Source organism: Haliotis rubra, unplaced genomic scaffold (assembly GCF_003918875.1).
Source record: "Haliotis rubra isolate DU_JTF1 unplaced genomic scaffold, ASM391887v1 Scf1001, whole genome shotgun sequence".
Classification (NCBI taxonomy): domain Eukaryota; kingdom Metazoa; phylum Mollusca; class Gastropoda; order Lepetellida; family Haliotidae; genus Haliotis; species Haliotis rubra.
Window position 1 is genome coordinate 261,260 of NW_025764895.1, and position 12,971 is coordinate 274,230.

At 40.4% G+C, this 12,971-nt stretch overlaps 1 protein-coding gene across 1 annotated transcript in view; it reads left to right on the forward strand.

Annotated features, from left to right (window-relative positions):
- The window catches only part of LOC124267127, a 43,199-nt gene that overhangs the window by 15,813 nt on the left and 14,415 nt on the right, over positions 1-12,971 (forward strand). Inside the window, exons 2-3 of the mRNA XM_046702006.1 lie at positions 4,207-4,563; positions 5,184-5,240. Of these exons, the coding sequence (XP_046557962.1) occupies positions 4,207-4,563; positions 5,184-5,240 (414 nt within the window). The remainder of the gene's footprint in view (positions 1-4,206; positions 4,564-5,183; positions 5,241-12,971) is intronic.

A 12,971-nucleotide genomic window follows, 5' to 3' on the forward strand; every position in this document is an offset into this window, starting at 1 on the left:
TGAGTAACCTCAATCCAGGGCTTTCATACCCTATCTGCTCTGTAATACAATGACTAAAAGTCAAGGCTGGGTAAGTGTAAGGGCGATGGGATAGCCTAGTGGTTAAACCGTTCGCTCGTCACGCCGAAGACCCGGGTTTGATTCTACACATGGGCACAATGTGTGAAACCCATTTCTGGTGTGCCCTGCCGTGATATTGCTGGAAAATTGCTAAAAGCGGCGTAAAACTAATCTCATTCACCCACAATCGAGAACTACAGTGCTTTGATAAGCCTGCAACAAAGCAAAACTGCGATATTTAAGTAAAATGTTCCCGTGTGGAACTGTCGTGCTTGCTCATCGTCATCCAAATGCAATGTAAGACATTACTATTGTGATATAGACAAACACATCTCCATATAATACTACATGTTTGCGTAAAGGCCAACGTTTAATTCCACACTGGTTGTCGCGTTGGGGTAGCCTCGTGGGTTCGATTCTCCACATGGGTACAATGTGTGATGCCCTTTTCTTGTGTCCCCGCCGTGATATTGATGGAATATTGCTAAAAGCGGCGTAAAACTAAAACTGGGTGGGTAAGTGTAAACTCTCACTCACTCACCTGGGTACGTGTGGAGAAGATTCAGCTTTAATGAATCTATAAACATACATTGTTATACCCCAAACCTGCTTAATGTGTAGTTATAAGGACATATTCTATAATACATTATGTTGGTACTTTTGGGGACATTTTAACTGTGCTGATGTGCAGGCTGTCAGGCATAATATTGTAATATGCCAGCGGAATGACGATTCTTTAACTTGAGAGTTCATAACTATATTAGTCTAGATAGTTCGGTAGATAACGTGACGGGGCACCCACGGGTTGGACCATATTACCGAGCGAACACTCTACCCATCGTATTAACGTACCTCCCGTCAATGACACATAGTTTAATACTGAGGACAGTTTGTATCCTATAGTTTGTCAATGGTTCCATGCAGATACCACTATTCGGTAAGAGAGGAGAATCAGATCTCATAGCAAAATGACTTTCCTTTTGGAGGTTGCAACTGCATGTATAACAAGAGGATTTTGGGAGTTTGATCAATTTACCATTAACATATCGTTTTTATGGACATGTTTAATATGTGGAAGATGTTTCTCTATCAGATCTTTGTATTTATCACAAACTAATTATACAGTGCCTTGTGAACGTTAATTACTGATAATAAGTATATGTTTCGTTTTCAATAAGATGAGTCAGTCAAGGTTATTACAGCTTCTGCGACAAGCAGAACCTCTTTTAAACTTTACTGGCGAGTTACAGTGTACGATGCCATAAAACTATTTGTGTCCATTTGACTACTGTGTATATCGGAACCTACTACAAACACGGTGAATCCACCGTGTACTTAACAAATATTACAGAAATCTGATTATTTTATGTTAGTGTGGCTTATACGACTTTGCGTGATAGATAGTTTCATTGTAGGAAAGAATCTCGTGGTCTCTAACTTTTTTGAGTAGTGTATCGGTGGGTTGGTTACGCATGAAATGTTCAAGTGATGATCACCAGTCACCCATAAATTGCAGTGACCTGCCTGCTTTAATTAGCAGCTGTATCGTCTTGTCACAAACAGAATAATTCAATCCCAAGTTCAGAAAACAGACATTTGCGAACCGCTGCCATTCTATGTTGTTAATGTTGTAGAAACTTAAAGCGTGTCATACGCTTCTTTCTCAGACCTTAGTAAAGGCTTCAAAAGAAGTCTTTTTGCAGACATGTGGTTGACAGCTAAACCATTGGGGCTTAGTGACAAAATTATATCCGATGCTATTGTCCAAGTTAAGCATATTGTAGCAAGATTTCTAACTGAAAGGTGCTTGCTTTCAAGTGGTTGTAACAGTGGCCACCAATGGGGCAGCGATATCACGACGGGAGACATCAGAAATGGGTTCCACACATTGTACCCACGTGGTGAATCGAACCTGGTTCGTCGGTGTGACGAGCGAACGCTGTAACCACTAGGTTACCTGTAGCCATTATAAACTATAATGACTCACATAATTACGGACCACCTCCGTGGTGTAGTGGTTAGAGCGTCCGCCCGAAGAGCGGAAGGTCGCGGGTTCGATCCCCGACCGCGTCATACCAAAAGACGTTAAAATATGGTACTTGTTGGTCCCTGCCTGGCGCTCGGCATTAATGGGTACAACAAGGACTGGTCGGCTCGGAATCAGTATAATGTGTCTAAGTGGGGTATTCATGCTTCACTGCGGCATGGTATCTCAGTGGGCTAGCACTATAAAACCAGCTTCAGTCTGGGCTAGTACAAGCATCCGCACATACACATACACACGCATGCACGTCGTCATATGAGCGAAATATTCTCAAGCGCGACGTTAAACCCAATTTCACCTCACCTCATCTCACCTTACCTCACTTCACCTCACCTCACATAATTACGATTCATTTGTGTAGATATGTACATTACAAACTAATATTAAGATTATTATTATTATTATCATTAATATCCCGATAATAGGACAAATGGTCTTTCAGTTATCAGCTTCCTTGGGAGAATATGAAACAGGTGGTCCGAGAACGCTTTATCAGCAAATATTCCACTTGAAGTCGAAATTTCGTTGTCTGGTAGATTGACAGGGTTAATTCTTAGAGGGGACATGTCTAAGGCTGTTAGTGTAAATATTGAGTTTACTGGTTACTCTCTGCACGGTAAAAGACCATCTTCATCTAGCTGTTCCTTGGGATCAGCTCACGAACAGCTAGCTAACAGCTCGGCAGATTTTCTGGAGTAGCCGGTGAGACCCAAATATCAACCATCAATGATATTCGGAAATCAAAGACAAGTCATGTTCTAGGATATCTGTGTAAAATTTCAAAACACTTTTGGTTTTAGGAGTTAACAGTACAAACATTGGCAAATCTCATACATGACTTTCGCTAACAAAACACGCTTTGTCAAAGATTCAACAAACACCAGTCCATGGGGAAAAAATGGCGGCACTCTAATGTGAATAAACAAGGGGATCTGTATGTGTTGTTTCTCAAATAGAGGAATGCCTAGCTGTCATTGTGATCTCTGTGGAAAGAAAGGGCTTTGAAGTTGCCTTTTGTGATGGTATTAAGCTCAGATACTTCCAAATATTAAAACGTGCAACTTTCATATCCTTACAACAGAGCTCTCATCTGACGTCAGAGTTAATTCCTTTGTACTCTTATTAAACAGATCTTGAGGCAAAGATGGGCCAAGGCCGGGGTTAAAAAGCTCAATGATGTCATAATTCCCTAAGTGTATTATTTTCATGAGCACTGTGACTACTACTGACAAATCAGGGCAGACTATCATGGCACCCCTTTTTAACACGAAAATAGATTTGTTTCGTTATTGTTTATTTTTCATATGATGATATAGTAATTTCAAAGGGGGCGTTTTACGCATCTTGGGGTCAAAGTGTCTGGGTTTGATTTCCCCATTGGTACAATATGTTGAGCCATTTTTTTTTCCACCATGTCATCGTAGAATTATCACTCAAAGCTGTGGGGCGATTGGGTACCGGGTAGCCTAGTGGTTTAAGCGTACGCTCGTCACGCCGACGACCCGGGCTCGATTTCCCAAATAGGTACAATGTGTGAAGCCCATTTCTGGTGTCCCCCGCCTTAATATTGCTGGAATATTGCTATAAGCGGCGTAAAACCAAACTCACTCACTCATTAAAAGATGTCGTTATGCGGTATTACCAAACACTGTTTTCATTAGGACATTGTTAATATGCCCAGAAGTTGGTTGATAACAACATATTACTCGTATTACTACAATTTATATCAAAGGACTGGATACTAATTGGTCTCTTCTGAGACAATATTCTTTATGTTGAAGTGTGATTTAAACATATTTTATTCACAAATGTGAAAGGGATTGGGGACAAGTTATCCAACTTAAAATACCCGCTCCCTAATATTTACATGCATACAATTTCAAGTATATACATCTTAGGAAAGAATACAGAGAAGAGATAGGAAAATAAAAGAGAGAAGAGAGGAAGGGACACGACTTATGTGATCACTCAAAACGTTTTGATTGATGAATAAAAGTTTGCACACATTTGAAAATGCATTCATTCTGTTGAATAGTCAGGTCAGGACTTCCAAGTAACATCAGTGACAACGGTGATATAAACGGCCATATTTTTCCTTTCAGGCCTGCTGGGTCTCTCAGTAGCGTTTACCTGCATAGAATCAGACGGCCACTTCCAGCATGAAACCCGATGCGACCTCTACTACTGGTGTGTCGGGGGTGTCGCGCACGTCACCCACTGCCCACCCGGATCATTCTTCAGCACCATCACCAACTTCTGCAACTGGCCGTACGCCGTCTCTGGCTGCAGTGATGACGGAGCAAGAACTGATGTAGGAGGTGGTGGTTGGAGTCAGCCCCAACCTCAACCTCAGCCTCAGCCTCCCCGTCAGCCCCCACAGCATCTCAACAGCTGGGAGCAGGATAACCACAGGTGGAACGACCAGGGATGGGACAGCTACATGGCCAAAGCTTTAACAGGTTAGTTTAAGTCATGTGTGTTTTAGGACTAAATTCAACCCGTGTAGATCCGAGTTAGAATTTCTCTTCAGCAACCCATGCTTATCGTAAGAGGCGACTGACGGGATCAGGTGGTCAGGCTCGCTGACTTGGTTAGCACATGTCATCGTATCCCAGTTGCGTAGATCGATGCTCATTATGTTGATCACTGGACTGTCTGGTCCAGACTCGATAATTACAGACCGCCGCAATACAGCTGGGATATTGCTGAGTGCGGCGTAAAACAACAATCCGACCAAACTAAAATCATCAATGTGCCCCTGGTGGGACATGACATACCTGTTCGCGAAAACCCGGTGTCATGGTTTAGTGGGGATCATAAAATCGATTTTGCTTTTTGTGATTTCATGTGAATATATAACGGGATTTCGCGTTGTTATTTACCGTACTTAGTCTTTGAATTCTTATTTAACTTCAGACTTAGACTTTCTGTTTAACAATGATTTGTGTGGGGTTTGAAAGTACAGTTTTCGTTCAGTTGAACAGTTTTGAAATATTCAGAGATGCTCAATATGAAGAAACCCAATATGCCGTAATATTTGAATATGCACAGATATATATTTGTAAACTTTATTCTGAAGGTGTTCTGTCCAAGGTCAAGTCAAGTGGAAGACAGAAGCGTGAAGCTGACGTGAAAGGTGAGTGTCTCTCTGGTGTGAGTGAGTGAGTGAATGAGTTTAGTTTTACGCCGCGTTTAGCAATATTCCTGCGATATCACGGCGGGGGACACCAAAATGGTCTTCACACATTGTAACCATGTAGGGAATCGAACCCAGGTCTTCGCGTGAGGAGCGAACGCTTTTACCACTAGGCTACCCCAACGGCCGGGAAGGAACCGTCGACCTTACGCAAACATCTAGTATTATATGGCTTTTTTTCTTTTATTATTTCGAAATAATTCTTCCACTCAATGGGTGCATCAACATTGCATTTTTTGCACCATTTAGTCAATGTTGTTTTTCGACGCAATGGAAAGTATTCAAGCTGTAACAGTTTTTTGTAAATAATCACGAATTTACCAGATCATTCCGTGTTTGCTGGCATACATTTGTTTTGTTGCGATCGGTCAGCCAAGTTGGACCAATACTGCTGAATGTGTCAAACAAACACATCTCATGATGAAGTCAGAATTGTACAGTCGACTAAGAAATGTCTTACGAAAGTGAAAATGGTTTTGTCGTTTCTCTTTAATCAACTCGGGATAGTAATCGGATTACACAAAACTGATGTTCATACCCTACCAGTATGGTACGCGCAGAAATAACGTTAAATAAACCATTTTCCAAACATTTCATCTGATGTGAGAATATTGTTGATGAAAGTGTTAATGCATACGTTTTTACTTCTTAGCTGTGGCATACCAAGGATTTGATATCTGTGGAGGAGACGATGGTTACTTCCGACACGCTGATGACTGTACAATGTATTGGTGGTGCATCAATAGTGTGCCTCGTATTCAGATGTGTCAGGGAGGTCTCTTCTTTGACCCTGTCATCCATCGCTGCTCTTGGCCTAGGTCCATTCCTGATTGCAGCTTAGATGGAAAAAGATCCCTTCCCTATAAGAGTAAAAATATGCAATAAGTTGATCAGAAATATTTTAAGCCAAAGTCATTGTCCTGATCCAATAATTAACAGCCAGCGAAAATGGACATTGTTGTATGAGTGAGTAATCGAGATGTACTACCTCAAGACCGTGAAGCATCCGATCTCATTTTGGTTCCACAGAATCATATTTCTTTACTCTTTTTGTCTCATGACAGTATAATAGGACGTTGTCTCTTGCAAGTCAATGTAACGTCAATCATTTGTAGATCACAGTATTATCGAGATAACCTTAAAGCCTTTACTTTAATTTTAAAAGGCGAAATGAACGCTGTACATTGAAAATAGATGTGTTTCACTCTCATGTTTCAAATAAAACAAGACAGCTCATGCAGTGAGTCTTTTATTTAATGAAATACTAACATTTTACTAACACCGTATTCATTCAAATTGAAGAGCACCCATTGACCTGTAATTGTCATTGACGTTGCTTTGACTTAACCTTGAAATAACAGTGACTATACCTATGTTGCTTAGTCAGCATTTCTATATTTATGTCCTGTCGTTCTCATTTGACCTAAATTTCAAAACTGTGTCATAATCCATCAACACATTATAAAAGTCAATGCATATATGTTGTACAACTATGAACGTTGAAAAGTCACTTTTTTCAAAGTTAAATGAAAGCAAACAGGCATGGATCAGCTATGAAGCCAAGCGTACGGATGTTCAGCGAAGGAGGAGAGCGGATAAAGGATTAATATGTATTATGTGAACTGGATTCAATCCCGATTTTCCATTTGACAGGTTCACATGAATTATCAAGACATAAGCGAAGCGTCATTAAAGGTAATCTCTTTTGTGAAACTGCACATTGCAATTAGGTGAAGGAAGGTATTGGCTAGTCACAGGAGCCGTATCTATGCACATTGCATATTACATTGCTTTTCACCACATGTATGCACTTTGTTCTTAGTTATTAGTTAGATCAACGCTTTTCACACGTACATAATGCACTATTAGCCTCTAGCTGTTGATGCACATCATTTCACAAGCGCAAATGCATCCATTACCCTTCATGGTGAAATAACCTGTTCCATTGGACACCATTTCGCATGGGAGAGGACATTCAACTGCCATAGGGCGTGCGCATGTGTGTTTGCGTGTTTCGTGTGCGTGCGTCTGTGTGTTTACCTTCGCTGGATGGAATGGGCTTCTTGTAACGGTAACATGAACTGCAAAAGATGCATAGATGGTGATGTTGTGTAAAATGCTTGAATGGGTGTTAGTATTGTGAAGCTCTCTGCAAATTGTACTGGAGAGGCAATAGCGTTAGTTTTGATTACAGCTTCTTAAAAAGACACATGGATTTGGCACGTATTTTAAGATTGTTTGATAAAAGATGAGGGAAATATACATTTAGGTTGTGCTTTTTGTTCTGCTACGTTCAGTTTACTTGAGATAATGCGAAAAAGAAAAATCCCGTGCATTTATCACACTTTCGTAAAATACCGTAATAGTTACTGCATCATGAATATTGTTTACTGTTAACTCTCAAATACATACCCGTCATATAGCTGGAATATTGCTGAGTGCGGCGTTAAACAACAATCAGTCAAACAGATACCTGAATAATCCTGACCCGGATCCTGTTCCGAAAGCAGCCTGTAACATAGGACTGCGATCATCACAGCACTAAGATCGATTTGTATAGCACTTTGTTTAGATCGTCTCTGGCAAATATACCATCAACTAACGGGATCGGGTGGTCAGGCGAGCTGACATCGTATACCAGTTCCGTAGATCGATGTTTATGCTGTTGATCACTGGATTTTCTGGTCCAAACTTGATTAGTTACAGACCGCCGCCATATAGCTGGAATCTTGCTGTGTGTGGCGTAAAACTAAACTCACTCACTCACTCTGAATATAGAACATTAGTGCAAGAAATACCCTTGGCTATCCTGACGAAACATGTTCCGTTTAGTGTGAAGGGGAAAACAGCTGATATCAATTGATCACTGAATATTATTGATGCCAAAGGGTCAGCGTGTCCTTCCGTACCGGTAGCACCAGCCATTTACACAATTTACCTAAAAAAGGAATTACTATTTGCCTAACGTCACACAGTACTCCATTGTGCTCTAAACCAATCATCACTACGAGTTCTATAACATCCACCTCCTCTACCTGGCCTCTACACGTACCTTCTCTACCATCTCTGTAACAGTTCTATTAACGGACCTTCCATGCTGATCCTCTAAACCCAGCTTCTATATTCGTCCAGTAAATATATCCTCTCAATCCGCCTCCTCTACCCGTCTAAACCCACTTTCTACACCAGTACTGTAAAACCCACCTTCTCTACCAGTACGATAAAACCCACCTTCTTTATAGTACCATAAAACCCACCTTCTTTACATTACTATAAAATCCACCTTCTTTACAGTACTATAAAATCCACCTTCTTCACAGTACTATAAAACCCACCTTCTTTACAGTACTATAAAATCCACCTTCTTTACAGTACTATAAAACCCACCTTCTTCACAGTACTATAAAACCCACCTTCTTTACAGTACTATAAAACCCACCTTCTTCACAGTACTATAAAACCCACCTTCTTTACAGTACTATAAAACCCACCTTCTTTACAGTACTATAAAACCCACCTTCTTTACAGTACTATAAAACCTACCTTCTTTACAGTACTATAAAACCCACCTTCTTTACAGTACTATAAAACCCACCTTCTTCACAGTATTATTACTATAAAATCCACTTTCTTTACAGTGCTATAAAACCCACCTTCTTTACAGTACTATAAAACCCACCTTCGTTACAGTACTATAAAACCCACTGTCTTTACAGTACTATAAAACCCACCTTCATTACAGTACTATAAAACCCACTTTCTTTACAGTACTATAAAACCCACCTTCGTTACAGTACTATAAAACCCACCTTCCACACCAGTATTAATTATTAAACCCAACTTTCCATCAGTACAATAAGGGGCGATTGGATAACCTAGTGGTTAAAGCGTTCACTCGTCAAGCCGAACACCCGGGTTCGATTCCCCACATGAGTGAAATGTATGAAGCCAATTTCTGGTGTCCCCCGCCGTGGTATTGCTGGAGTATTGCTACAAGCGGCGTAAAACTGAACTCACTCACTGGCTAATTCACTCACCAGTAATTTACAACCCACCTTCTCTACCAGTACAGTAAAATCCATGTTCTCCACCAGTACTATACAACTCACGTTTTACGCCAGTACTATAAAGCCCATCTTCTTCACCAGTACAATAAAATCCATCTTCTCTGCTAGGTACTTTAAAATACACCTTCTCCACCAGTACTATAAAACCCACCTTCTTTATCAGTACAATAAAATCCATCTTCTCTACTAGTACTATAAAACCCACCTTCTCCACCAGTACTATAAAACCCACCTTCTTTACCAGCAACATAAAATCCATCTTATCTAACCGTCCCCTCTGCCTGTGCTCGGAACCCGCCCTCTACCAGTTCTGTAACGGGCTCTCTTTATTCGTCCTCCAAGTCCATCTTCTAAATCAGTTCTATAATTCCGTCTCCATTGTCCGTCCCCTGCCCCGCACCGTAAATATTGCCACTGTATCGTTAAACTGCCCCTCCATTTAAACCCGAGATGATCTTTTACATACAATTAACCACATATCAAGCCTGCTTATAGACAGTACAACAAATGGTTTCAGTAACACATCATGGTTTTAATGCTCCAGTTACCTTTAGCTTCTCTCCAAGGGGGGACGGTGTGGTAGCCTAGTGGTTAAGGCGTTCGCTCGGCACTCTGAAGACCCGGGTTCGATTTCCCACATGTGTACAATGTGTGAAGCCCATTTGTGCTGATCGTAAACCCGTGCTGATCGTAAGATAGTGGTGTAGCCTAGTAGTTAAAGCGTTCGCTCGTCACACCGAAGACCTGGTTTTGATTCCCCATTGCTGGTGTCCCCCGTCGTGATATTGCTAAAGTCGGCGTCAAACCCAACTCACTCACTCACTCACCTAGGTATTTCGTCTACCAATACTAAAACGGGATCCCGAGTAGAGAACACATAAATACACCATTTCTCGGCACTTGAAATATAATAACGAAATATCGCGATTGAGGATTGTCCCAGCTGTATCTGTTCTGTTGTGTCTCCGGAACTAAGGTTTCATCACGTGGTAACTCTCCAGAGAAGGGTCGTCACGTGACTTTATTTGGCAAGTCCCTCTCGTAGTAGGTCCAAGCGCACTTTCCATCTTTTGTCATAACTGTAAATATCATATCACTTATGGACATATAATGACATATTTTCAGTTGATGTATAAGAAACTACACGCGGCTGTCAACTCAACACACATGAATATTTCTTAATAGTTATGTTTAGATTTTGTTCTGGATTTTAAGTGTAAATGCACTGACGTAGTATATCGATTGAATAAGACTATTACACACTAATCTTCAATCAGTATATGAAGCCCTTGTCAAGGAAGCGATAAAACCAATCGATTTAATCAAAAGCGGTATAAGGAAATTTAATCAAATCCTCAACCTTAAATGTCATCAAAACATTTATGTGTGATGATGGAAAAAATAATACTAACAAAAAATGTTTAATCGATGGTATATGCTACGGGCATGACAGTTGGGACAAGGACCTTAACTTCACAGTGCTTTGACGACGGTTTTAATCTAGTAACGTTTTGATTACGTTTTGTTACGGTGCTTTTCTCAAGTCCAATTTTCAAGCGTTTTCTCTGTATTATCTCGAAATGCAAGGTTTAAGAGTCGCATAGGCCACGCGGTGTTTAGTGTGTGTGTTTAGGTAATGAAAGGTAACCTTGGCAACACCGTACACGACGTCAAAGTAACACATAGCTCCGTCTCCACGCCACAACGCTACACCCGTGTCATAAAACCACAATTTGCAAAGTTATAAGTAATGTTTAAATTAAAAGGAAAAACACTGTTTAGCTTCAATAAACGTCTATAACAGTCACTCCATTCACAAAGACAAAGTGACGTCGACCAAACAAACCAACACCGACGTCTCAGCTGACCTTGACGGCGCCGCCGTGGCACGCGACATGTCGGTGAAGAACAGTGTATTTTAGGGGCTGATGCTGTAGACTTTTGATGATACTTGTGAGTGGTTGACAGATTGAGAACAGTCAAGACAACATGCTCAGTTGCCGAGACAATTTCAGGAAGTTGTTGTTATCGATCGCGGGAACGTTGTTTTTACTTTAGGGATTGGGATCGAAGGTGATGTTTGATAGACAAATAATTAAACAAGTGGGTTAATCTGATTGACAACACATGCTGGGGTATGAAGATGGCTGAGGGCGGAAGGAATTTATATAATGTTGGCGTGGTCTTTTGATAGAGGTTCGGATGTAAGGAATTAGGATTACGATAAGCATGGTATTACCCAGAGGATACAACCGACGCAAAGAGTTTAGTTTATCTATGATAATCTGCTGAGATATGCCCATCCTAAATCGGCGGTTTGAACATAACAATGAACTTTATTCTCTTAGCCTAGCTTTACAAATTCATATGCGTGCTCTATCTAGTTAATGCAGCTGTAAATATGCATAAGCCTGCTTTAGTCAGCAAACCTAGCTTTGCACATACATATGCATGATGTATTCAGTCATATTTTCACACATGCATAAGCATGAGAAAAACACGACGTTTCGGAGTGTATGCTTGCTCCTTCATGACGTAAATAGTAGGGAGTACCAGGGGATATATACGAGGGGCGTTCAAAAAGGTAGTCAGCCTCACTATATTCTCGATGTCCAATATGTTTGAAAAGTTTCCATTTTATTTTGAAGGAAACATTAGCAAAGCCATATCCCAAAGTTCACATATTTGGGTAATGTGGTTAACGAGATATTAGTCATCACAACATATAGGGGTATAACATTTCTCTAAAAATTGCAGGAAATGAAAAACGATCTTTCATTTGGTACCTCTTGGATAAAGGTATGCCCTCGGATAATATCGTGTAAAATATGTTCGGTATAGTATTGGATGACTTCCCGTCATAATATACATTCAAAGATTTGGATTGCTTGATTTAGATTTAGACGAAGGCTGTTTTTTAAGGACACCCCAATTTTAAACTTTCAAAAACATTGTGTCCAGATATTCAAGCTGGCACTGTATACAATATATTGAGAGCTGACACTTGTGTGACAATTCAGTATTTAGTTTGAGCCCTTGGTATCATGTATGAATAAGTGAAAACACTAGCCTGTCGGGCCAGAGATTTACTGGCCCGAGTGGATTTTTACTAGCCACGGGCTGGCGGGCCAGTTGCTATTTGGCACACTGCCTGTGGGTAGTATTGAGATTCTCATCACACGGGGAAGCAGGACTGACTCAAATACCATCTGCTTGGTTACCGTAACGTTTCACATATAATTAACTTGTATGTTTTTTCAATAAGGAAATGACAATACTTTTTTTTACACACAAGATGATAATTGGAATTTATTAGCGATGTATTAGAAACTAGCATCATCTGCATTTAGGGATAGTGGTGACAGTATTGTTGAAAGATTGATGATCACGGCATAAAACAACACTCACTCATGAAAATCACCATGTCACAGCGCAATACTAGACTGATACATGGGTTTAATGTTTTCAATTACAGTTATGTATTCAAACTGAATATATCATGGTGAAAATGTCTTCCGAGTAAAACTAAACTCACTCACTCACTTTCACTGTGTTAACTGACGTAACAGGATCATCATGATTATGTAAGAGTCAATAACACCTT